The sequence below is a fragment of the Chrysemys picta genome, chromosome 6, assembly GCF_011386835.1.
Source record: "Chrysemys picta bellii isolate R12L10 chromosome 6, ASM1138683v2, whole genome shotgun sequence".
Taxonomy (NCBI): Eukaryota; Metazoa; Chordata; order Testudines; family Emydidae; genus Chrysemys; species Chrysemys picta.
Window position 1 is genome coordinate 13,733,011 of NC_088796.1, and position 27,114 is coordinate 13,760,124.

At 46.0% G+C, this 27,114-nt stretch overlaps 1 protein-coding gene across 7 annotated transcripts in view; it reads right to left on the bottom strand.

The window, feature by feature from the left end:
* The window catches only part of SKOR2 (SKI family transcriptional corepressor 2), a 46,557-nt gene extending 32,470 nt beyond the window's left edge, over positions 1 to 14,087 (bottom strand). For 2 of the 7 annotated variants that reach the window (XR_010602086.1, XM_065598697.1), the window contains exons 1-2: positions 13,294 to 13,427; positions 252 to 2,386 (exon numbers count right to left, since the gene is read on the bottom strand). Coding sequence is in view for 6 of the 7 variants with exons in the window: in XM_065598697.1 (XP_065454769.1) it covers positions 252 to 2,348 (2,097 nt within the window). In the remaining variant the exon portion in view is untranslated. Of the gene's footprint in view, positions 1 to 251; positions 2,387 to 4,756; positions 5,356 to 11,631; positions 11,751 to 12,979; positions 13,255 to 13,293; positions 13,428 to 13,822 lie in introns of those variants that run through there. The other 5 variants (XM_065598700.1, XM_065598698.1, XM_065598701.1 and 2 more) reach the window with 5 other exon arrangements.
* Between the last annotated feature and the right edge of the window lie 13,027 nt (positions 14,088 to 27,114).

The following is a 27,114-nucleotide window of genomic DNA, read 5'->3' on the forward strand; positions in this document are numbered from 1 at the left end:
CCTACTTCTGTTTTAGGGGGGCGATTTCTCCACTTTACAAACCGAAATCTACTGTAGGGAAGAGAAATAACCCTCTACATTTAGTCTGAATTCAAGAACAATTGGGCCGATTTGTATGAACCACCCTGCATATTTTATTTCTGTGGGGAACGCGAACGATCCATCTTCCTTACGCATATGGAACCGATTCAGCCTAAAGGTGCATTTCAATAATAATAATTAGCTTGAAGGAGCCTAAAGGGGATATTTACATCTTTGTAGGAGGGCTGCTCCTCCAGTGATGGATGGTGCACTGGGCTGCTGCTGCTGCTGCTGTTCCCCCCTTTCGGGGGGCCAGGGGGAGGAGGATGCAGCTCTGCATTGGTGTCCCCTAGTTTCTCCTCTTGCTGCTGCCTGGAGGAGTTGATGGGGAAGAGGCCAGTAGCAGCAGCCCGGTCCCTGCTGCCTCCTCCTTTCTCCGTCAGCCCCCGGCTCTGGAGGTACCGGCTGCTCCCCCCTAGGGCGTCCACCCCTGGGTCCCCCTCCTGCTCCTCCTCCTCCGGCTGCTTGTGCCCCTCCACATCCACCTCCTGCTCTTCCTCCTCGTCCTCCTCCTCCTCTTCCTCGCTGCTCTCCTCGCTGGGGTAGCTGCAGCTGGTGCCGCCGGGGGAGAGGAGGCGGTGCGGGGGCTGGGGCGGCGGCGGGTGGCGCTCGCAGCCCGGCTCCTCCTGCAGCAGCAGCAGCGGGGAGGCCGGGTGGTGGGGCCCGCTGCTGGCCCCGTGCAGCTTGGCCAGGCTCTCCGAGTCCTCCTTGCCCCCCACGGGCCGGAAAGCGCTGGAGTGGTGGTAGCCGCTGCCCGCCTTGCGGCCGGCCTGCCCCTCCAGCAGGTGGGGGTGGCGAGCCGGCACCCTGCCCCCGCCGCCCGCCTCCGCCGCGGGGGACGCGGCGTCCCCGCCGCCAGGGGGCGCCTCGAAGAGCGGGTCCCTGCCGCTGCCGGCGCCGCTGGCCGGGGGAGCGGCCGCGGCCGGGGGGGTGCCCAGCCCGGCGGCCGCCGCCTCGCCGCTGGGCTCGGCCAGGTCCAGGAAGGCCTGGCGCAGCAGGCTGGGGCTGTCGCCCAGGGAGCAGCTGAGGGCGCTGGGCGGCTGCGGCGGCGGCTGCAGGTAGGTGGGCACCGGCAGGCCGCCGGGGGCGCGGGGCGGCCAGAACATGCAGAAGGGCGGGTAGAAGGCGGCTTCCTTGCGGCCGGGCCAGAAGAGGCCCGAGAGGCCGCCGGCCGCCTTGTGCGCCTCGCCCGCCGCGCCCTCCTCCTTCTTGTGGCAGAGGCTGAAGGCGGCGGCGGGGAAGCCGTAGGGGTGCGGGAAGAGGCCGCCGCAGCCGGGCAGCTTGTGCAGCACGCCGCCGAAGGAGCCCTTGCTGGGCACCGGGATGACCGGGTAGCTCCGCTGGCTCTTGCCGCCGCCCTCCAGCTCCTCGTCCTCCTCGAAGCGCGCCCGCTTCTGCTGCAGCTCCGGCGGCGGCGCCCCCAGCAGGTGCGGGCTCAGCAGCCCGCCGCCCACCACCGCGGCCGCCGCCTTGACCGAGCCCAGCGGGTGGCACTGGGCGGCCGCCGCCGCGCCGGACTGGGACGGGGCGGACGGCAGGGCCCGCTTGCGGCTCCCGCCGTTGAACATGGCCTTGACGTCCTCCCAGGCGAAGACCAGCTCGTCCTGGGGGGTCTTGTCCGTCAGCTTGAGGTGGCGGCGCCAGGAGTTGAAGTTGGCGGCGTCGGGCTGCGTGTACTTGGCCTCCGGCGTGCGGTGGGAGTGGAAGATGAACTTGTTGGGCGAGAAGTACATGCTGCAGTAGCTGCACTTGATGCACTTGGCCCGGGAGCTGTTGTAGCGGGCCGGGATGAAGCTGCCCCGGCAGCCCCAGGCGCACTCGTGAGACACGTCGAAGGCGAAGTTGTCCGGCAGCTTAGGGGGCCGGTTCTCCCCCAGGAAGGACTTGCAGAGCCGCTCCGCCTCCCGCTTGGTGATCATGCCGCAGCGGCGGGAAGAGATGGGCATGGCCCCGGCCCGCCGCAGGATCTCCAGCTGCACCGGGGTGCACTGCACGCAGGTGATGCCCAGCGCCACCCTCCTGTTGTGGATCTCGTTGTAGCTGAAGTTCTTCAGCAGGGTGTTGGAGATCTGCGCCAGGCACAGCCGCTCCTGGCCGTCGATCACCAAAGACACGATGGGGATCCCGTACAAAATCACCTGGCCCACTTGGTTAGGCTTCATGCTGGCGTGGCTGGCTCTCTGCTGGCTCATGGAGTCCGGCTGATAGGTGTTGGAGGGGGAGGAGAGCAGGATGTCCGTAGGTCCTGGCCGGGGGCTTGTCGCCATCTCTTCAGCGCTCAGCCTCGGGAGTTTTCTGTGGCCCACTGGAAGAGAAAAGAACATGGGTCTGCTGGGGATGGGACAATGGAGCGAGGGAAGGCAAAAATCACTCCTTTCAGAGGCAGTCCCCAGAACATTTGTCCTACTGCATTATATACCCGCCATCGCGGGCCAACCCGCAACCCAACCGAAATCCCACACTTGAATTTCTTCTGCCAGGGTCTGGGACAGACTTTGGTCTATTTACAAGTGAATCAGACTGAAGCAAGTTAAACCTTTTGTTAAAAAACGTGGACGCGGAAAGGTTATCAGACCTGACAAGCGCTTATACACTTATTCCAGTCTAACAAGCGCTGTAAAAGTACAAACGTGACATCTAAAAATGGGAGAGACAAGGTAGGAAATATCTTTTATTAGACCAACTTTTGGGAAAGATATTACCTCACCTTGTCTCATGTCCTGGGACCAACAGGGCTAAAACACCACATCTAAAAAAGTCATTTCACATGCTAGAATTGTTTTCTGCATTCCTACCATACCTAGCACATCTATTGACTTCAGTGGGAGTTCTGAATGGCAAAGAATCTTAAAATGTATTTATCCCAAAACGTATTTAATATGACTCGATTGTCTTTAGTACCAGGTTTAATTCACAATTTTGAATCGAAAGTTTAAATAATTTTCTGACATGAAACGAAATCCACATCACCAACGTATTCCAGTGAGTGGTGGTATTTTTGCAGTGTAAAATCTTCAGTCGCTAAAAAGAAAAATTTGGAAAGCTTCTAAAACAAAACGGAAATATTGTAGTTAATTTTGGCGCATCACATGATAAAACTATATTATCTACTGTTTGATCAACGGGATAAATCTGGATCGTCATTCCTGAGACCCAAATACTCCTAAATAGAAGAAGGTGTTTATGATTTGAAACCATTTTCAAATGTTTACCTATTACTGTGTTGACATTAGAAAAGCAATGGGTGTGTAAAGAATGTTACTGAGAAGTGGTTTAAAAATTCGACAAGGTTTCAAGGAAGCTACCCAATTACCACCCACCATCAGCACAAAATATTGAATTGATTGCTTCCGCTTTCTCTGGATGCTATCGGGACGTTTCCTCTATCTTCAAAGGGTTGATAATGCCATCTTTTCAAAGGCATACATTCCAATATCATCTCAGGTTAGGAGAATAGTCAATTCTTTAATTGCACCAGTTAAGAATATTTTTAAAGCAAATAATAGTTAAAATAAGGATTTAGAATGAATTGTACAAAACCAAACAACAGAAACGCCTATGGGCAAAACAACTGGTTTTTTTTTTTTTTTTTTTTTTTAAAGCACACCATCTTCTCTCCCAAGAAAGCACTGGGTAATAACTGAGATAATCAAAGGCTACATCAGTTGCTTAAAATTGTCCTTCTCTGACCATCTCAACCTTATCGTTTATATTTAATAAGTTGCAGGTCATATTTATCTCTGATTTGAAAGATCATAATACAATTCTAATTCTGTCTTTGTTTCATATGACATTACTATTTCACAATATTGCTTTCTCTGATTCTCAGCTTTCATTACAGGGGTGGCCTTCAGGACTGCTGAACAAACCTAGACACGTTCAAACAAGACAGGAACCGAGTTTGTCACCTGGGATGGATCACATAACTCTCTCTCCGCCGGAGATATTGTATTTAATAGGCGATAGCAGCAAAGAGTCCTGTGGCACCTTATAGAGACTAACAGAGGTATTGGAGCATGAGCTTTCGAGGGTGAATACCCACTTCTTCGGATGCACCCACGAAAGCTCATGCTCCAATACTCTGTTAGTCTATAAGGTGCCACAGGACTCTTGGCTCCTTTTACAGATCCAGACCAACACTGCTACCCCTCTGATGCTTAATAGGCAATGTGAGACAACAGTTATACCTCGTTCCCCTACACAAACTCCTCAAATAGCTCCCTCATTGACCAACTAAGATTCTTATCCTCTCAGCTACTATGCTGACTTTTACACAGCCATAGACACGGACCTGAATGAGATTAAGTCCAGCTAGACTTTCCTGGTATGATTTTTCAAGGGTTTTGTGGACCAGGCGTTGTTTAAACCAGTGGTTTAAACCCCAATCTTCCCCCTTCTCTCCTCCCCTGCCACAGAGGGAGTGGGGGGAAGCCATATATCAATACTGGTGAAAGATGTCAATAAGATTAAAAAAGGCAATTGGAAGAAAGTAAAAGTTTTGCTCAAGCAAACATCCTATAAAAGGTCCCTAGCACCCTCCCTTTCCCCCAATTAATTTAATGTATAACCTGCCTGTCCCTCCCCCCTACACCCATACACACACCCTGAACTTCATGCAGAAAATCTGACCAGAGCTAACATTGACCCGAACAGGCAGCGAGGATGAAATATTTACCTCCTCAAGCACGGTGTTCTTTACATATGTGTCCTCCTGACCGGCTTCCAGGGGGGGACTCAAAAAGGAGGAAGGGGGGGGAGAAGAGGGAAGAGACATCAAAGCATGTCCTCAAATCAAGCAGGCAAGGAGTCTCGCAAGGTTTCCTCCGCTCAGAGGCAGGGCTGTCCTCTGCGTTAATGATAGCGGAGAATGACGGTTGCAGATGGCGAGCCGGATCAGTCCCGCTCAGCCCCTGCTCTCCGCGTGCGAACGGGTCGGCGCCCAGCCCCAGGTGGAGCGCTCGCTGGAGCGCCTTCCCCTCTGTCTCCGAACTCCAGGCGGACCGAAAGGACGACACCCAGTGGGCACGGTGACGTCACCGGCTCCCAGGCACTCCGCATCCAGGGGCTGGCAGGCTGCACCGAGAGCCCTCTCGGCAGGCGGAGAACGGCCGGCAGCGCCCTGACCTCGCCGGCGCCTTTAATGGGGGTTTAAAGTGGGGGCTCAGAGGCGCCCCGGTGCAGCCACGCGTGGCGACCTGCCAGGGCCCCAACCCTGGCAGAACGAGGCATGCCTTCTCCCAGGATTCATGGCAAAAGAGGGTCTGTTGTCACCCGATAATGTAATAGCCTCACCGTGCAATCCATTCTGATTAGACACCGCAGCAGCTCTTCCAGCCCACCTCCCGCTGCTTCCCCAACAGGTGGAGATGGTGCGGGGAGACGCCTCCCCCCACCCCCACACAGTATGGAGACGTTTTTAAAATTACAGCAGAGGACCCATCCCGAGCCCCTTACTCCCTTTTTGCCTGAATTGCAGCATCGAGCCCTGTGGATAATTCCCCTCTAACCCCCTTCTCAAACGTACTTTGAAGAAAACCTGCAAAAAGCCTACGCCCTGCAGACTACTCCCTCCTAATGTTGGTTGAGTATAAAATAAGTCTGTGGATTGCCTTGTGTTTAAAACAGTTGCATTGTCCAAATGGGTAGCGAGGTGACCTATCTGAGCTGGAGATGTCGCGGGTTGCCTTGAAAAGGGAATTTCGATGGGAAAGAATCCACCGTAACAAGACTAAATAATCCCTTTTGCGCGATTCTTTAAGTAGCAAATCGACGGCTCTGTATATCGTGGCAAAACATTTGAACGTAATTTTGTGTATTTATGGTTCCTAGGGCCCAGCGCCTCGGGCCCCCAACAAGCGATTAGGGCCCAGTGGTACTTGGCAGTGTACAAACAAGCTCAATGGCAAATTTGCCTAAAGAGAGATTTGAATAAAGAGCGCAGGATATTCATCTGTTGTCAATATATTTGCCCCTTAACTGGCCAGAAGTTAGGGGGAAGTATTACACACGTTTTACCAGAGAGGGAAGAGCGTTGAAAGTTTAAATGACATTTAACTTGTAACTACAACTGTTTAAATGTTTTTGAGTGTTTTAAGCCTTAGCTCTGCCAAGAAATTGGGGGAGGAGGGGAGTCAATTGGAGGATAAAAGCTACAGTTTTTGGAAACATTTAGGTTCGAAGAATGAGGATTGCATGACATAGGTGCAATGTAACTTTTCTAACAGCCGACTCCGATAGGTTCAGGCGCAAGAACTAAAGAACAAACGCAATGGACAGTAATAAAAATGTGGCGCCCCAAGCAAACTAAACAATCTAATGCAAGCAGCACAGACGTATTGAAACCCAGCTTCACGAAGGCTTGTCGTATTTTTTTTTGCACAAAATTGGCAAAAGAAATGAAGAAACGAATATGAAGTAGGTCTTAAACAAGATAGTAAAGTTTGCACTTGTATTTGTCAAGCAGATAATCAACGCTTTGAACTTCCTGACAAAAATAAAGACGCTGGCATTATTTTCGGCATATCGCAGGGAAAATATTCGATCTAACTACCCACGATTTATTCCTCCTCATCCAATTATAAGTAATTTCCACGCCTAATCTTGACACACACACACACACACACACACACACCCTCCCTTTCTTTTGACTTTAAGGAACTTCTCAAGATTTCGAAATAGTTCTCCCCCTTTCCTTCCTGTAGCTTTCCAAGAATGCCTGGCTATAGTTTAGCTAATGTTTTGATCTCCTTGATAAATGCAGATGTGAGCATGAAAAACTGTATGCTATGAAAGATCAGCTGAGGTATCCTTGCGTTGTATGAACAATCGTTCATATGTAGCGGGTCTTCAACACTTCTTCAAAGAGGAAACAGAGCAAACACCTGATGCCCCCCCCCCACACACACACACCTTAGATTTGACAAGATCTGTGTTTGGACTGACCAGGTTTCAACTTTGTATTGATAATAGCAACCGGAGAGAAGAGGCTTTCCCATTCCAAAGTTTGTCAGGTCCTTGCTAGTAGTGAAAACCTGCAGACTTCAAGGCAAAATCGAATAGCATCTGGCAAACAGATCCAGCTCAGATCCGTTTAAACAGCAGGATGGATCTAGGGCCAGGGGATTGGGTATTTCTAAATATTCCTTAGATGATTTTTTAAAGATTTTTTTTAAAAGATCAGGGGAAACATGGGAAACCTTTCCGCGTGGTTGTTAATCCCGAAAACGTTTTATAAAGGATTGCATGCTAAAGCGAGCTGCAGTTTTCCTTTTCGACTCTTAGCATCATTCACCAACAGATATTCCAGAAATATTGAAAACTCTTTTTAATCTTTACCTAGACAGCTAACTTGCAGAGCCCTTACAACGCCTGATCCTCGCTAAAACTTTGAAATGCAAAAGCCTGTCTTTATTACTACTTCTGTCACCTTTTATTAAATCCTGCTAGCCCGTACACAGCAATTGTCACACAGGGACCTCCCCGCCCCCCCCCCCTTTTCTGATTCTCTTCCATATCGGAGCCTGCTGCTTTCATGTGAGCAATAGCTGTAAGCCTCAGATTGGTGACATTTTAATCAATGCTTCCTAGCCAGACTGACATGAATTTTACACTTCAAAACTCTCCTCCGCGAGCTAATTGATTCAAATTGTTTTATTGGTTAAACCAGTGTCACACATTGTATGATCTATTACCACGCCACGGAGAAATTTCCTCTCCTGTCTTCACTAAATTGGTATTTGATTCGTATATGGTACAGATAGGAAAGGAGCGTTATATATAAATACAGGTATGTATGTGTCTGTGCTACATATTTGTTCGCTCGCTCTGTGTGTGTGTGTGTGTGTATAAGTGTTTATTACATAGATGATATATCTAAAATGCACATATCAGGTAAAATATTTAAGAACAACGCCTCTTTGAACAAAAGGAAGAAGAATCACAAAAATATGAGATCCAGTTTAAGGCCTTTCATCCTCTGGAGAGCCAAGTCATTTTGGATTTTAGTATTATTTTTGGTGATTTCTTAGACTGGCTTGTCTATATCTGAAAATTGAGTTATTTAGATTGATATTCTAACAGTACATTCATAGTCAAACCTGGATAGATTTCCTCAAGTGTGTTGGAGCCTGTTTGTGAACAGGGTTTGACAGCAAATTAAAATAGTTTACCTAAAATAACTTCCGAAGAAACCTCTGTCTTTCAGATACTCGAAGGAGATCTAATTGTAAGGAAATGCAGAGATGGAGATAAACTTGTGCTCATCCTATCTCGTGCCTAGGTTTTGCAGCACATCCTGAATAAATACACATTCATTTCAATGCCTGGGGATACAAAGCCCCAATTCCCATTAAGGCTAATGGGTGTTAGGCCTGTAAATCCCAACAATCAAGAGGAAAATCTCGTACATAATTTGTCAGATCGGCCACAGTTTAGACTCCCGATTGCTAGAGTCTCTGCTTCAAACTTTGTGTGTTCCTTTGGTCTTGTTGGTTCCAAGTTAGATCATTACTTAAAGATGTTTCACTTTATTTTGTGCCTGGATGCTAGTCTGTAGCAGCACAGAAAGGAGGAAAATACTCCTATAGAAATGCATGTACATTCACATGTTATCAGGATGCCACCAGTGCATGTGTATAAACACATTTGGACAGCTTTTCAGATTGGCAATACCTTCAACCAACAAAGCTCCCCCATGAGCTAAATAATACAACAGGAAATACATATTGAAAAGAGTCTAATTCCGAAAGAGCCTTAGCCAGCCTTTTATATTTAGCGTCTTAAAGAAGATTTTTAAACGTGTTTTTGTTTTGCTCGGTAGATTGTAATAGCTTCTCTGGAGCCCTTGGGTAACACTTTAGGGCTCCATCGGGTAATGCTAATGCAGGAGCAACTGGTTCTGAAATCCATTGACGTTGTCCCTATTTAAGCATGGAGCTGCGGATTCACTTCGTAATTTACACCAGTGTACAAATTAGAAGTAACTGCTCTGAAATCAGCGGAGTGACGCCAGGGTAAAACTGGCACACGTGAGAGGAGAATTGCCCAATAATGCCTATTTAAGAAGCATGGCGAGGCGTCCTATTAACCGCTCGGAGCCTTTTAGCCACAATCCAGATTTGTTGGTGGAAAACCTTGTGAAAAGAACCGATAGTGATTCGTGCAGTACGCCACGCAACGTGGCTGTTGTGGATTTGCACTGAAAAGGACTATTCACGATCCAGACAGGCCTCGCTCAGACGTGGCCTGCTAACGGGCTGGAAGAGCTACAGTGGGGGCTTTGCACTGGCTAACAGATTCGCTTTCTATGGGGAGCGTCTCTATCATTTAATTATGCAGCCAAGCAGACTGTAGGTAAAGAGATCCGCTCTCTGACCAAGGAGCTCTACCTTCTGGTCTCACTTATACCGGTGCAAATCCGGAGTAACCTCGGGCGGGTCTGGATTTACACCGGTGTAACAGAGCAAATCTGGAGTCATTCACCGTCAATTGCCACCTTAAATGGCTTATTTTATAACGAAGGACCAGGGGTCACCTCTGAAGAAGGACTTGAAAGGAACCGTGGGCAAACTTCTTCTATCAGATGTGGACAGAGAAAGTCACTCTCTCGCTTGGTCTGCGCCTCCCCCCCTCTTCCCCTTTTCTGCGTAATAATCTGTATATAGCGATCGCTCCTGATTCAAATAGAAGTGATTCCTGTTCCTTGAGGAATGGCTGATTTGAAAGCAACTGTAGAGAAAGGGGAAAGTACCATTGATCCAGCTCAACCCTTCATGTTTACTCCACATCAGCCCCCCCCCCCCTTACAGCTTTTATTTACTCCAACAGCGTTAATTCTACCAGACATGGCACGAGGAACAAGGTTACCTTGCTGCATTTAAAAGCCACAAGGAAAACCAACCCTTGTGCACATTCATTATCCGCGCCCCACCCCCCTCCCAATGAAACTTGCAGCTATAAGTAATAGGCACACAAGGTGTAATTTCAATTTGAAATAGATTTATGTACTGAAGCATGATTTTTTAAATGACTGATCATGATATGTTGGGACTTTTTGTTTACACGGAAGCCCGCTTTAATAGTTGAATTAAAAAAAAACATCTTGTTGTTATTTCAATCGGAAAGCAAAGGGGGCATTTGGAATTGAGATGGTCCCATCTGGAAAACCCCGGAGCTCATTTAGATCACATCACTTCAGGCTTTTGTCTCTGCTCCTGAATAACCTCCTAGCTAGACACAACAAAAGGGCAGAGATCTAGGTGGAGTTTTCACTGGCAAAAGACGCGTCTAAAAGATGCAGCGATAATCAGAATCACGGGGAAAGAGGCACAACACGGTCTCTTTCTACTGACACTTTAAAAGCAGTGGGAGAGTTTAGGGAACTGATATTTCTGTGGATGTTGATAGGTCTTCAGGAGGAGGAAGACCCCAGCAACTGCTGACGGCACGTATGGGAGAGGGAATTAATTTAAACGGTATCTTTTGTTTGAGGCAGCTCTTTTAACTTCACAGTTAAATATGATTCAAGTCATCGAAGGCAGAGATTGTCATTATTCAAGATATTTGCAAACCTTTGTAAGCATATCCGAATAGTTCCACTGTAGGCATATTAAAGTGGTATCATAGCAATCAACATTAAACCTGCTGTGTTGGAATTGTATTAAAGGTGCAATCTGTTATCTTAATGCTTGGTAACAGAAATTACACCCTAGGAATAGATTCTTTCTAGGTATCTCTTCTTATGCTTTTTGGGACCATTATACCTTAAAAACTCAACGGTCCTTATTTCTATAGCTTTGTCCTGCCTATAGAAGTTAATATAGTGGGGGAGGGGGAAGCAACTGCAGATTTAGACGTTGGTGAATTGACCTCCAGAAAACAAACCTCGGCTATTGATTTTTAAAAATGTATAAATTAAACCATTCTTTGAAAATCTGAAACCAGAAACACGTTTGTTTCAAGTTATTTAAAAGAGAAACAAACTGTTACAATTGAAAATAAGGCCTTAACCAACTGGGGTTGGAGGAAAAACAAGACCAAACTTTTGAAGAAAACATGGTGTGATCATCTGAAAACTCAATGCTGGTAAATAATTAAATTTTGCATCTTTTAGAACCAAGTAACCTTGGGTGTCTTAGAAGCAAATTGTACAAACAGGCAATTAAGAAGAGCACTGAGAGTTTCAGAGGAGATATAATGAACCAACTTTAATTACTATCTTGAAATTAAAAATGTAATATACAGATTTAAATTTATTTTCACCTAAATTGTGTATAAAATTATATGGCTTTTTTTCCAGGCTAAGAAACGAATTGCCACCAAGCCTGCTACTAAAAAGTCTGAAGTACTTTCCAAACCCAGTTCCCAGACACACAGTAATAATGATACATTTATCATTACTGATGACCACCCACTGGTTTATTATTGCTTTGTTACAACTATTACAATCAAGAGATTTCTTTATTTACTGTTAACATTCACTTAAAGCTGAATGTTAATGACTCTTCTGAATTCACCAAAGAGAGTTTTCTGTTATATTTCAGGAGTACTTACGTTTTCTGTTTCAGAAATGGAAAATCATAGCATAATAGAAGGCGGAGCGCTGGGCGAATGTGTTGCTCTTGTTTTGGTATTTAAAGGGATATTTTAAAGGATTTGTCAGCTCAGATTTTCCACAGAGTTGCAAAGGGGTTAGCATAATGCACATACTTGGCTGTAGCTAATTATGTAAGTATTTTATTACAGGAGATTCATTCATTATTGATAAATGTTTGCAGTAACTTCCTGCTTTGTAGAGTTGTATTTTACGAGGAATAAACAACCTATGGGTACCATGTTTGTTTAGCTTTTACGCTCCTCCATAATTTGATAGTTCATGTTACCCACTTATGGGTCTGTCAAGTCACAATTTGACTCTCATCCACCAAATGTAAGTTCTTTACTGTTCCATTACCCATGGAATATCCATTACCATATTTTCCCCTCACTGTCATGATTATGTTAAAAGTTAATTTGTCAGGGACCCTATTATACTATAGGGACATTTTCCCCAAAGATTTTGTAATATAATGGATTATAGATCACAACTGGACTGCCCATGTTTTGGAAGGAGTTGATTAGAAGCCACAATGAGATCTGTGCAACAAGCATGCAGCTCGCTTAATGAAGATATTATGCTATACTAGTATAGAGATGTCATTCCTAAAGGCAATGCTACAACCATATTATGAGGGTTTGTGGCAACATGAGTGTTTTTTATTCTTTGTTTTTATATCAACGGGTTATTTCTTAGACCTCAAAGTCATTTTACAAACACAAGGTAAAATCTGCTCCATGCAACATGCTTCACTTTTGTTTCCAAGTGTAGATTCACACGTCAGAAAACATTGCTCCCTTATAAACTCTCACACATACACAGGCTTTTGACTGGCTGACTTCTGCCTCTTCTCCTCCACACACACTGATTTTTTGCAGGCCTTTGTCCATTTAAATACAGATTCAAATTGCCTATCAACGAGGAAGGTTGCTTTTTATTTTAAAGAAAACGGCCCAAGGTCTGCAAGTCAGCCGTTCGAGTGAGAGAGTCTGGAAATGAATTTACAGGCGCCATGTACTGGGATGAAATGAAATGGGCAGAACTACTTTACAACCCAGAACAACGCAACAGGCCTGGTTTGGATCAAGTTGGGCTCCGTTTTCAGCCGGCCTTATGCTGTTAAGACCCCAAGGGGGCTGTGGGGAGATACGATGTAGTCTCCTCTGATTAACATACCGAGAGAACGCACCCGAGGCGGATAATTTCAAGTTGTAAGAAGTACTTGGGATAGGCTAAGTAGAGGGTGGTAGCCCTAAGAGCAATGGGGAAAAGTTGGCTGTGGGTGCTGAAAGGACAGCTCCTTACCCTGCCGCTGCAATGCGCGTAGCTCCGCATACACCAGATGTAGCCCCCAGCGCTGCTTCAGAGGGAATGGCGAGCGATACTCCCTGCCCCTAATTATCCTCCTGGAACGAGCCCAGTCTTTTCCTGTCCGTAAAACCTCTCTCAGCAGCCAAGCGAGGTGGTTCCCGTCAGCAGACCCCACGCTTTGGCCCCACTTACAGCCAGCAGAAGCCTCTCTCCCCCCTTGCGCTTGGCATCAGTTATTTATGACCCGTGTTAATTAGTCACGAGGAAAAAAAAACCCAAGAAGAGAGAAATGAAGCGTTTAAATGCACCTGTAAGTAACAACCGCACGTAGCTCCTGTTCCTATCACTCCCGATCTCTCCTCTCTCTGCACCGCCCCAAACTTGCCAGGAGCGAGCCAGGCAGACACTAGTTGAAGATTCCCTGGCTGCGCCCAGGCTGAGCGCGGCATTTCTCACGGGCGCTGCTGACGGGAGCTTTCGGAAAAGCCCTTGCAAAGGCGTTTTGTGTTTGTTGCAGGTGACACCAGAGCCCTGTAATCAAAGATGAATTGCCTTAATCAAATAGACCCACTCTCAGCCGCGGAGGCTTGAGCAACACATGACACACCATCACGCCAGTCTGCGGGGGGCATGATTTGTGCCTTTAAAAAAACCGCACTAAAAATCAAATCATTATGATCGTAATCGACTCGTCAGTTAGAGCGTCGCCTTTCAAGAGAGGGAGAGGGTTCGTGGCTTGTGCCAATGAGGAGTTTTAAGGGAGCCTGTTTCAAATCAGCCGCCTCTCCAGCCGGGGAGGGGAGGGGAGGGGAGGGGAGGCAGAGGGCTGCCGCTTACCTGTTAGACTCCGCTGCCCGGGAGCGTCGCTCCAGCGGCTGTGACAAGCGCCTGGCAGGGACAATACCACAAGGCATCAGCGCTGGCACAGGAACGGGGACCAGGTCGGACCCGAGTCCCCCCGGCTCATCCCCTTGGCCGCTCTGCTCTTCACAGCGCCGGGAAGTTTTTAGGAGCGCGTTTCCTCTGCCTCTCTCCCCCTCCTGCGGCTGGGGATCTCGGACGCCTTCTAACAGCCAGGCAGCGCATTGCAAGCCGCAGGCAAATCGCCCTCTCCCCAACCAGTGCTTCCCCCACCCCCGACCCCACACAGGAGCTGCTCGGGGTGTCCCTCTGGGACCGGCCGCTCCGCTCTCCGGGGCTGGGCTCCGCTGTCGCCTCTGCAGCTTGCGAAGGCAGCGACTCCGCTGATTGACGGGGCTGGCTGGGAAAGGCAGCCCCAAGGGCGAGTGTCCCAAGCCGGCTGCCCGCGCACGGGCGAGTTCAAAGCTGCTAGACACAGTAAGGGAGGAGGGCAAACCTCCCCTCCCCCAGGCCTACCCGACCTCATCTCCCCCCGCCAAGCCCCCTAATTCATTCTCCTTCTCCTCCAACCCCCTTTCCCAGCTTTCACTCCCCCCCCCATCCCTATCCTCGCCCTGCCCCCAAAACCCCTCCGCCTCCCCACACCCTAGTCCCGTCCTCTTCCCAATTTCCCGACCAGCCCCCTCCTCTCCCCCCCTAGTTTAAGTGACTAAAGAAGTTAAACGCACAGATTCCCCACCACGTTAACAATCCTAATGGGGGGGGGGGGAGACTGGGCTGGGAGTCTCGGCAGACCCCTTGGCAACACTCGCCCCACAAACGATCCCTCTGTGGGGCTAGACTTGAACTAGGCTTATTTTTCCTTCAAACGAGCACCCCCAGCCACCCCCACGAATAACTCTCGGAAGAGCCCAGGGACCGGGTTGCCCAAACTGCAGTGGTATTGGAGCCACCACCTCAACTCCTCGCTAGGAATACGTCTCTCCCATCACATTTCTCGTGGCAAGAACAACTCAAAAGTCCCCCCGCCCCAACTTTCCACCCTCCTGCGCGTCTATCAAGCACGGCTTGCAATGCGGAGCGGCGTTCATCCCCGCTCCCCGCCTAGGAAAGCGCCGAGCAATCATTAAGCGTTTTATTTCCCCCCAAAGTCGCGTTTTTCATCCGAAGAATTGATTTACAATATCTTTTCCCTTTCCTAATAAACAGCTCCCATAGATTATTTGACGCGCAGAAGAAGGCGGCTGCTTAAAAAACAAAAAGCCATACCCTAATGAGTTCAATTACAATGTGGTAAACACATTGCCTCTACGCTTTAATTAAGCCTGCTGTCCAATTTTAACTCATTAGTAATTCATTAAGAGAACAGCTTTTAGCTGGCTGAAAGGAAAAGCACCTCGCAGCCTGTGCAGTTGCACACATACCCAAAGGTATTCTGGTAACGTCGCCTTTTGGTGAGCTGATAGGAGACGAAAGGAAATATTTTGCTACGCGATTGTTCCCGTCATTAGAGAACATTGACCCACGGAAACTCGCTCCGGTGCAGAATTCGACTGGCGCCGCTCCTTGACTACCCTTTGCCACCAAATGAGACGTTTATACCTTTGTCCAAAACCAGGATTCACCTGTTGTTGCTTCAAAAGCATAGCCCCTCTTGCGTGGCAGGGGAATAATCTCAGCAGGGCAGAGTGTCTTCGACATCAAGGGGGACGGGGAGCTGTAGGGAGGTGGGGCAGAATCAGGCCCACCGTTTGCAACGCGAGCATTGCGGGTGGGGGAGATCCTGGAAATGAAATTGTCCGGAAAGGGCTTATACATAAAAAGGACTCCTACTTTCCTCGTGTGCTTTGGGAAATCTTCTCCAAAGTACGAAGTAGGAAGTAAAGGCGTGCAGGGTAACCCCTTCCTAAAACAAGTGTTTAAGTGTATAATAAACAACACCCACTCTGCAATGCATTTAGTGTTGCCTTTCAGGAATAGATCTTTCTGCAGAAACCCCCCCCCCCGAGTTTAGATTGTTCAGAGCCCTTCATAACTTTAATCTAAAAATCTAGATATATTTAGCTATAGATAAATGCAGATGTGGATATTAGTTATGGGTAGATCTAGATAGATGATCTAAACGTATCCAGATCTATCTACGTTCCTGCTTGCTTGTTCTTGGTATGGTTTATTTCATTTTAATTGTGCCTGGGTAAATCTGTAGCTCATTTGGTTAGAAATCCGTTTGTTTCCTGTTGCTAGAACAGACTCTAATTTGAAGTGATTTGATCACAGAAATGTACAATTGCAACCTCTTTTTTTTTTTATCCTGGGGGACCTAAATATATCATCTGTTTATTGTGCTTTAATCAATGATAGGTTTGCAGCCAAAGAGCAATATACTGATGTCTTGTTAAAAAATGAAGAAGGCATTTACTGACAGACAGGATTAGTTCAATTTAAAACGTATCTGGACCAAGAAATGGGGGAAACTGACCCAGCGCAACGTTTGGTCTTGTGCAGGAAGACATGAATCTGCTTAATACAGGACCCGATCCTGCATTCCAGATTCTTGTTGAGTTGAAGGGGAGTTTGGGGAATAGATGGAGGATCGCCTGGTGACTTTCTATAAGAGAGATTAATGTCGGGGTTTTCACAAGCTGATCTAAACTGCCTACTTCACTACCTCCTCACAGGAGTTTGCTACAATGACTGTACTTCTTTTATATATATATATATATATATATATATATATATATATATATATATATATATATATATATATATATTCGCAGTATCTGTACTGTATATGTATGCAACACACGCTGAGCAGCCTTTGAACTGGATACAAACTAAAATGGCACATCCCCTCCATATCACCTCCAAGACGTCGCTTTCTCTAACCACAGCCGCCTCGATGCGCTCTGTTTCAAACGGATTCGAGCAACCAGCCAGTATGGAAGAGGAGAGGAAGTTTAGCAACTGGTTGGTAAATTTCAGGCACGCTGCAAGTTCAAATGACAGCTGCTCCCTTCTTGTGGATACTTGTGGGGTCTAATTCTGCAGCCCCTTTTTTGGGGGGGGGGCTGTACTGCTGGATTGTATCCTTGGGGGTCAGAGTGAACATCCCTTAGGGTAAAATAGATGTATATTATTTTGCCTATATGATCAATTTGCACCCCCACCCCCCTTGGAATTCACAGAAAGCAGCTCACCCTTCAAAGGACAGTATGATTTCACATCTTAGGCAATTAATACTCCAGCAACCTGTCTGTATTATTATTATGGCTTATATGAACGCTCTGTAAATAAGATGTCCACGCACTGACAGTAAGGTCCACATTGAAGCAGCGAAAGGCAAAGCTCTGTAGAGAACTAGCTAACTAGTTTTGACAGTTACCCAAAGCGCTCAGCCCCTTGCTGTCTCTCTTATTGACAGCACCCTGGATCCTGGACAACCGGCAACTGGCAGTGGATCCCACTCCTAGCTCTAGATTCTAATCGGAATGGAATCTGGAGTCTATAATGCGGTTTGTTAGGACTCTTTAGCGTGTGCGCTCCTTTCCCAGCGGTTCCACAGCAGAAACAAAATCCTCAGCACCATAAGCGTTTGAGGCGATTGTTATTTTTGTCGCTGGTTTAGCATGCTGCACGTTTCAGGAAGGAGGCACGTTGCCCTGGGTGGCTTTCCAGCCGCAGCATAGCATGTTGGCCAGTTTACACAGGACTATTTGCTGTTTAAACAGCAAGGTGTTTTACTTGGACATATGATGTTCAGCTTCTTGATGAACCTAGAACGGTGCTTAGAAAGAATCACAACTGGATCCCACTGAAAGCAGCGGCAAAACTCCCAGGGATGAACAAGCACTTAAACTGCATTCATAATAACAAATACTTATTAACCAGCAGCACCCAGATGTGCCACTCCGAGATCTAGGCCCCACTGTGCTAGGTGCTGTATTGATCTAAATCCAACGTGAATCTTTCCCCCAATCTCTGCAACAATATCCGAAGTCCTAAACAGGAACGTAGGAATTGCTAAACTGGATCAGGCCCGAGGTCCATCTAGTCTGGTGTTTTTCAAACTGGGTACACATACTCCTAGGGGTATGTGAGCTCTCCTCAGGGGGTACCCAATAACAATCCTGTGATGGCAGACAACACGTTTTATTTAGAGGTTTTGAAACTGTGGGGGTGCACCCCCTTAGGAAGGCATGGAGGAATGTTGGGGGGAAGGGGTGACATCACCAGGGGCTCAGGCCAGCCCCATGCCACCTTCACCCCCTGACTCACCTCAGCCTGTCTGGGGTGGGGGATGAAACAAAAATTGGAACTCAAAGTGGGGGCTCAGCTCAAAAAGTTTGAATTTTTGAGCTCCAATGTGTCCCCTGCCCCCCAGACAGGCTGGGTGTCCTGCTGAGGTGAGTCAGGGGGTGGAGGTAGCACTCCCTCCTCGAGTCCCAGACACACAGGGCTGGCCAGAATTGCTTGGTGCTGCTGCCCTTCCCCCCCCAGTCTTCCTCCATGCCCCCCAAAGGGACATGCCCCACAATTTGAAAACCTCTAGAAGCTGTTGCTAAAAGGAAGCAGAAATCGGGGGGGGGGAGAGGGGGGAGAAGCACATGACCCCACTTGTCACCTCTGTCTATCTCAGATGGGGGTACATGGTAGACTACATTATTTGGAAAGGGGTACGCAGCCTAAAAAGTTTGAAAATCACTGATCATCTAGTCCAATATCCATTCCCCACTATTGGCCAGCACCAGATGCTTCAGAGGAAGGTGCAAGAAATCCTGCAGAAGGCAATTCTGGGATAACCTGCCCATAGGGAAAGTTCCAATACTTATGCTCCCAAATCATGCAGGTGCTTTGGAAAATCCTATCTCTTGTTTCCAATCTCGTTAACAACGATCCATTGGTGCGGAGAGGAGAGAGAGAGAGGAGAGAAGGTTTCAAGCCCATTCCTAAAAAGTGATCTCAGTCATTCTGGTTGGTAGTTTTGCTGAGGCTGGCATAAATTTATCCACAACAATTACACCGCTTCCTTGACTTTTTCAAATCACTCATCTGAAACGTAGGAGTGAATGATCGCTTTGCTTCTCTTGTTGAAATCAATGATGTTAAAAACAGTCTTGTGGGTTGAGCTCAGGTTGATATTGTTCTTCTTCAAGCAGTATTGAGAGTGATTCTGGGTATGTTTCAAAAGGCTGACTCCCTAGACCAGCAATGATTAGAATTGTGTGATCTATATAGGAATTAGAGCTGAAGCTCCCTTGTATATGGGGGTATGAGCCAATGTCCATTGAAGCCAATGGAAAGACTCTCATTAGGTATGGGTCAGGCTGTGGGAGACAAATCTTCCTTTCCTCCTTACCCCCCCAGTGTCTCCTCTACCTTGGAATTAATTCTTGCTTTGGTCTGAAATAGCTAGAATCTGTTGACCTTCATCCCATCTCTTTGAACAGGGCATGGGCGAGGACTGAGATGTTTACTTTCCCACCAAGGGACTGGAAGGACAGAGATTGCTGATTTGCCAATATGTATCTGGTTGGTGCAATATGTGAGACTGGCTTTTGCTTTTGTTTTAGAGTTATGGACAATATTGTTAATTGATTGGGCACCTAGAACTAAATTTTGCTTGCCTGGCTCATGTGAATAGTCTCATTCACTTCATTGGGGCTACTGATGTAAGTAGGGTGAGCAGGATTTGGCCCATAGAAAGTAATCACACCTCTGATGTATCCTGAAAGTAGTCTGTATGAGAGAGGTGTGGTCTAGTGGCATGAATACACAAATGGGCACCAGGAAATCCGGAGTTCTTCTCTCATCTCTACCACTGAACTGCTGCGTGGCCTTGGAGAAAGTCATCTAGGCAAATTTTTTCAAAGGTGAGTGCTTAAAAAGTTAGTTTCTTAAATAAAAATGGCTTGATTTGGAGAAGTTTTTAGGAATTTCATATTGCAAGTTATCTATCCAGCTATCTATCCTGAGTACCTGTGAAAATCAAGCCATCTTCATTTAGGATCCCAAATATGGATTTAGGAACCTAACTTTAGACACCCAAGTTTGAAAAATTTGGTCTTTCTCTTTCTATGCCTCAGCCTCCATATCTGTAAAATGGTGATAATAAAATTTTATCTAGTGGTATCTCACAGGAGTATTAGGAGAAATAGTTACTATTTGTAAGGAATATTGAAGCTGGAAAGTGCTAAATACTTTGGTGAAAAATATTGATACTATTGGTTCCTAAAGAGTATCCCAGCCATTGAACTTTATATATGTCTTTGGGTACTGAAGCACATGTATGGTGTATTGGATCAACCAGGGTTTGGATATACTGTACTGGCAATGCAGAAGCAGAACGCAGTGGGAGAAACATGCACTTTTCTTTTAATTTAATGTCTTGACTTGTGGTACAATTGAAAATAAATAGGCAAAAGTACCATTAACATGCGATAGAGAATGAGACACCCAACTGATAATAAAAAATAAAAATTGGGACCTAGTATTATTCTATGGATTATTTCATGTCCATTGAAGTTAATGGAAAGACTCTCATTGACTTCCATGGAGCTGGATCAGATCCATGTATCTATGCTATTCCTCTGAGCCATTCTAGTGAATATTGGAAATGTGTGTTAATAGATAATATGGTGATAGGTGCTATATAAAATCAAGATAGATAGAACCATTTGCTCTCATGAAACTCAATGGCTCACTATGATTGATGGATGATTGATTGAAGTCAATCAGTCTGTCTCTTTAGCAGAGCGATTGAGATGTAGGGGTCGATTGTGGCAGATAGCCACAGCCCCACATTGAGGGTGGTGCTGAGCCGCTTTGGCCCGGTGGGAGCGCTGGAAGCATTATGGTCTCTGGCAGTCACAATGCCTCCGGGAGCTCCTCAGGAACACTGGGGAAGGACACCTGCTGTACCAGCCTCATGAGGTTGCAGTGTCTGCTCCGCTCGGTGCTGGGTCCACTTTCCCCCTTTCTCAGCTTCTTTGCAAAGGCAACAGCAGCACTGGGCCCCTGTGGAGTTCTCACCTTCTCTGAATGCAAGGATGTTTGCCAAGCCTGGGCCCGATTCAGGAGGAGCAGGGTATTATTATGTATTATTTGTGTTACTGAGGCATGAAGGAACCCTTGTCATGAACTAGCCACTGTGCTAGGTGCTGTACAAACACAGAACAAGAAGACAGTCCCTGCCCCAAGGGGCTCACAATCTAAGTAAGAGACAGGAGATGGATATAGATGAATGAGGAAAGGAGACAATATTGATCAGCATGATAGGCAGTGATCTCTGCACACTAGCAGCCTAACTGTGTTTTTACACTTCTCCTGCCCATGTGCATTTATGCAGGGCTGGGCACAGGATAGCTTTTGAAAACAGTTGTTGATCCATATAAAAAAATCATAGTAATTTTCAGGGTGAGTTGGTAATAACCATCTTCTGTCTTTATCCTTAACTCAGTGAAATTGGAGTGGCATGCACACATTTCTTTTCAATGAGATTAGTACCCCATCCATTGTAAGCTCATGATTTTAAGATCCGTCCATCTAGTCATTCCTTTTGTAAGATTAACGTATCTGAACCATTTAAAAAAATGTACGTACACCAGAATCTGTCTAGAATGTTTGTCAAATTTCAGACTAATGCACATTTTTATGGCAGAGATTATAAAAAAATGCAACTTCCCTCCCACTCACTAGAATGTCAAGCCGTATAATGGAAACACGGAGAGAGTCTCTGTGTGAGTAGTAAATTCTAGGGCAGCCACAGCTGATATAAAAATATCCCAGGCCAGTCTCCAACTCTGGGTTGAAAAAAAGAGTTCCCTCTCACACTACATAGAGCTCCTGCTTTAGGCATTTCAGTAACTTCCAAACTGGGATAAATCATGCATTTTATTATGCATGAAATAATCTGACATACATAATTTTAATACCACATTATTAACTCTAAACCAAGCACTTACCTGCATTGCTGATTGGATGGCACACATACCGAGTCTATCTGGTTAGTTCGGCAGGAGAGACGTATTTAATATCGCAGAAAGGTTTGTGTTGAAAGCTCTGTGCAATGACTGGGTTCGTGTGGATGGAGAGAGCTCTTCAAAGTTGTGACATTTCCCTATATCCCAATATTGCCACCTTCACTGCTATTGCAGCTGCTAGTGCTTTTACTACCACCTTATTATTACAGTTACTCTTAATATTGTAATACTACTGCTGTCACCCCCACCTCTACTACTACAGTATTACTACTACTGCCAAGCTGCTCCTACTACAACCATCCCTCCTAAGATTCTACTATTACTACTGCTGTCCCTGGGCAGCTACAACTTTAACTGCTGTTACCACCACCACCATTACTACTACCATCCCAATTACTTTACTGCCACTCCAGCTACTACTAACACACCCACTGATGTTACTATATTACTACCACTACCTGCCACAACTTCTGCAATTACTACTACTGCCCCCATGTGCTATTACTACCCCCTACTATTACTGCTACCCTTACCACAGCAATGACTACTGTTGCCCCATGCTGCTACTATTACAACTATTATTACCACCTCGTTGTTACTACTGCTACTTTCACCTTATTCTGCTGCTACTACAACAATTAATACTACCACCCATCTATTAGTACTACCACCTATTGGCTGCCACTGCTACAACTGCCAGCACCCCTCTACTACTACTACTACTACTACTACTACCTATGTGCTGCTGCTACAGCTGCTACTAGCACCTTTCTACTACTACTATGTATGTACTACTACTACTACCATCCTTTTACTGCTTCTGGCTATGTGCTGCTACAATTACTATTGCCACCTTTCTACAACTATTACCTAGGCGCTGGTACTACTACTAATATTCCCCCACCCATAACTGCTACCTTTGTGTTGCTACTACTGTAACTAATACTACCACCTTCTACAACTACTATGTATGTGCTGCTACTACAACAAGTACCAGCCACTACCACCTACCCTCTACTACTTCTATGACTACTACCACCATCACTGTTATTGCTATAGCGATGGTAACTATTACTGTCATTTCTCTACCACCACCACCACTGCTATTACTTCAGCTATTACAGCAGTTGCTGCTGCTACTATTACTACCTTATACTTAACAGTTACGTTTTCAAAGCAGTGCACAAAGATTAGCTTTGCCGGGAACCATCAATGACCAGGTCAAGAGAGCTAACATCAACTTCAAAGTGTGTGCAGGGAGCAGCTGAAATGATGCAAATGCGGAGTGAAGTACGTGGTGCTCTACAAGTTGAGAGACAGATGCTATTGATGCCGGTCAACTAGTGATGGAGGAAGATGGGCTTGGACAGGCAACGTTCCCCGCATAGGTACCCAAATGAATCCGAATGTTACCCATCTTCCCGGGTACTTAGCCTATCATGGACATTGGTGTAAGGACTATTCTGCTTCCTCTTGTCTATTCAGACCCCTTAGGTCAATAGTTGGGCAAATAAATGGACATGCCTGTGCTAGGGAATGAAATCTTGGCCCCAATGAAGTAAATGACAAAACTCCCATTGACTTCGGTGGAAGCCAGGATTTCACCCTACAGCTTCCAGTCAAAAATATTTGTTTTTTAACTGCCCGTCTTCTCCATGGATCTTCTAAAAGGCAGAACTGTGTGTAGACTGCATGCCATTCAGAACATCTTCCCCTGAGAACAGAGATTTGTAGCCAGCCCCTGGCTCAAATCCTTTTCTATGTATTTTGATTCATATTCTGGAGTTTCTCTCTCTGGGATTTTGAGTTTAGGAAGCAGTACGGTTGGCCCAGTGAGTGTCTAGCATTCCTTGAAAGACGTTTCAGGAGAAGCACCGATTGGGCTCTGCAGAGTCCAGTCATCTAAACGAGGGCTCCTTAGCTGAGGAGGTTTGTGTGGGTGGGTGGCAGGGACAGGGGATAACGGTGTGGCAAGGTAATTTATCAGCTGCTCAGTTCTCTGAGCATGGAACTCCAGAGTAGGAGGGATTCTCTTTTTTCAAAACCCTCCTTTAAACTCTTCTTTGCTGTGATCCCTACAAAACACTCCACCACTGTTAGGCTGTTGGTGTGCCAAGACCACTGCCTGTCATGTTGACTAAGATTGTCTTCTTGTTTCCTTGTACTAACCCATCTGCTTATATTGTATAATCTTTTGTTTCTTGTCTTATATTTAGACTGTAAGTTCTCAGGGGTAGGGACCATCCTTTCCTTCTGTGTTTGTGCAGCGGCTAGCACAATGCGGGCCTGGTCCCTGGCTAGAGATAGCAATAATAATAACAACGATAAATTCCCCTGTTTGACCATGAGAGAAAACTGAACAAACCCCAGTGCTGACAATGCTAAAGCATTTTGGGAGTTCTCTTCTCCTTTCCATGCCTGTGTGTAATTCATATTAGTTTTTGTGGGCTTCACACACATGGACTGAGAGGTAATTAGACCCCCCTAGTTCACAGTCCCTCTAAAGTCCTGGAGTAACCTGATGGTTTCCTAACATATAGAACAAGAGAATTGCCACATCATTGGGCTGATGAGCCTGGTGCTCCCTCTTAAAAATGCTTTTAAATGCTGCTGGCTTTTCACTGCTTATTCTTGAGCAGTGGGTCAAGGCCCACCTTCTAGAGCTCTGCTTAATAACATGAGGAAAATCAATCAGTGTTATCCTGGTGTTTTTATCTCTGTGATGCTGCCCGGACCAATGTCTGCGTTTGTTACCTGCCAATTGAATGATTATCACAAACGGGAGCTGATGGTTACAACTTGAGTTCCTGGCCCAAATTCATCCCTGATGTAACTCCATTGAGGTCATGGAGGTATTTGCTCGTCTGATTTTTTTAAATAGAAAATGTGTAGCTGATTACTCATTTTTTTTTGTAAGTGCTTTGAAATGGAAGGACTTGTAATGGTGTAAGCTGGATACAAAGCAGATGCTATGTAAATTCACAGCCATACACACACATTCACAAAGTTTTGCCATTGCACGTCAGTTTTGACTGGCAACGTGTCTACTTATAGACATATTGAAAACCAAAATAAAAGTCTTCCCATGGAGCTAAACTGAATAGAGTATTCATAGTGCCTCAATAATTTCTGTTATAATGTTAAAATGATGTAGATTCTGAAGAGATCTACCTGGTAATTATTGGTATGTAAGTAACAACCTCCCTGTCCCTCCCCTCCAGCAGATTCGAAACAGAGGGGATCAGGCAAAAAGATAACAAAGAGACATAAATTAACCAAAAGTTGGAGTGTGTAGAAAATATGAGAAAATGAAGAGGGTGTCCATCTGCCTCTGGCCTGGTTGTGTCACAGGAATAGGAGAGACATGAGTAGACCTGAGTGGTAATTTCCTTCCATATGAATGTTATGTTTTATACGGAGGGAATGTTCTTTGTTCATAGCCAGTCTTAAGCTCATGAGAAACATGGTATTACTTCTGCAGGGCACCACTTGCCGCCTCAGTCTTGCTACAAATAAATTGCTTAGTAGTTTCTTTGCTGCCAGTCCATCACCTCCATGGGGCACCACTACATCTTCTCAGAAGAGTTACAAAGCTGACAGTGCTGACTTAAATAATTCAGAAGTTCATTTCATAATTCTTCCATGCAGCTGGCATAAAGTTCTGGCTGAGGTGAGGAGAGAGATGTTAACTACTGTGAAATGCTGGTCTCCAGCAGAAGATATTATGTCCTGCCTAACAAGGAAGGCCCATCAACACCAGACAAATTAGTGTGGATCATTAAAAAGAACAAAATACTTTGTTTTTTACCCCCCCCCCCTCAGGAAGATGAGTCATACATGTGAATTCCTCCCATCAGCTGAGTTTGCAGCTCATAGCACAAGGGGCCACGGGAGAAGGAAAGAAAAACCCCTAATGAGAAGGAAGTAGATCTCTGTGCTGCTTGGACTCTGAGGGGTTTTCTAGGCATAAGGGAGAGAACCCCGGTGCTTAGCATGTTAGCCCTAAAGGACATATAAAGCTTGTTTATTAGATAAGCTTTATTACCTTCTGAAACTTAAGATTGTAATGTGTGTGTATGTTTACCTGCTTTAACCTTGCAAATAACTCTCTTGTTTCCTTTTCCTGTTTAATAAATCTTCAGATAGTTTATTATAGGATTGGCTACATGTGTTGTCTTTGGTGAGAGATCTAAAGTGCAATTGACCTGGGGTAAATGTCTGTTCCATTGGTCCTGGGAATAACCTGAATACTGCTGTGATTGTGGTGTAAGGGACCATCTATCACAAAGACTGGCAAGACAGATCAGAGTACCCAAGGGGACTGTCTGTGACTCCACATTAAGGCTGTTCTAGTGTCCGAGGAGCTTACATTTGACAATTGGTTGGTGGAATCTCAGTGTAGAACTCACAACCAATTTGGGGTTGGTGTCCTGCTTCCTTACAATCTGCTCTGAGGCTGGTGCTCATGCGCCACTGCAGGACAATGAGTCATGGTGACACAAAACCAAACCACAAGCGTTGCAAAGGAATGTTAGGGCACTTTGTGGCTCTCTGAGCACATCCACTGCAAGGTGGAAGTTCCTAACACAGATGGCCCAAACACAGAACCATCTGGTTCCCTGGGCTTTTCAGGGTCAATGCTTGTGATATTTGGAGGGCCTTCTGCTCTCTTCAGGAGGGGAGAACTCTGCCAGTCTTGATTATTGGGGAGTAACGGGCAAAAAGGCATCAAAGTATCCCTTTGGGGCAAGCGACTTGCTTTTCTGTTCCTTCCTGCAGCAGTGGGGCCAGAAAAATTCTTTACAGTCCTGCTGTTGTTGCCACATGACTGGCCCCTTAGCTCTGGGGCTACGCACCCCTACCCCCAAGTGTGCATCATGTCAGTGGGAACCCCCCTTTGCTAGTTAGGTCTGCTGGCTTTTATGACTTTTCCCATTATGATTACCTTGGTTCCAGAAAGTTTTAAACCCATTCACAATTCAATTCAGCTTTATCGACATCTATAGTTTTGCCAAACAGTTAAACTGAAACAGGCAGCATGAATTTCAGTTAATCAATATTCATTTAAAACTGGACACCCACATGTAAGCATACTTTCTCCCTGGCAATGAGTAAAAAGGCTAAACAATCAATCCACATTTGTATTTAAACTCCCCAACTGTATATTCAAAATCCTGCGCATAAGGCAAAAGTGAAGTTTTGAATAAGGCAACACGTGATTTCTGTTATGTTGTTATTAATAATTAATGATTCACTTAATAACACAGTAGGAGTTTGATCCAAAGCCCA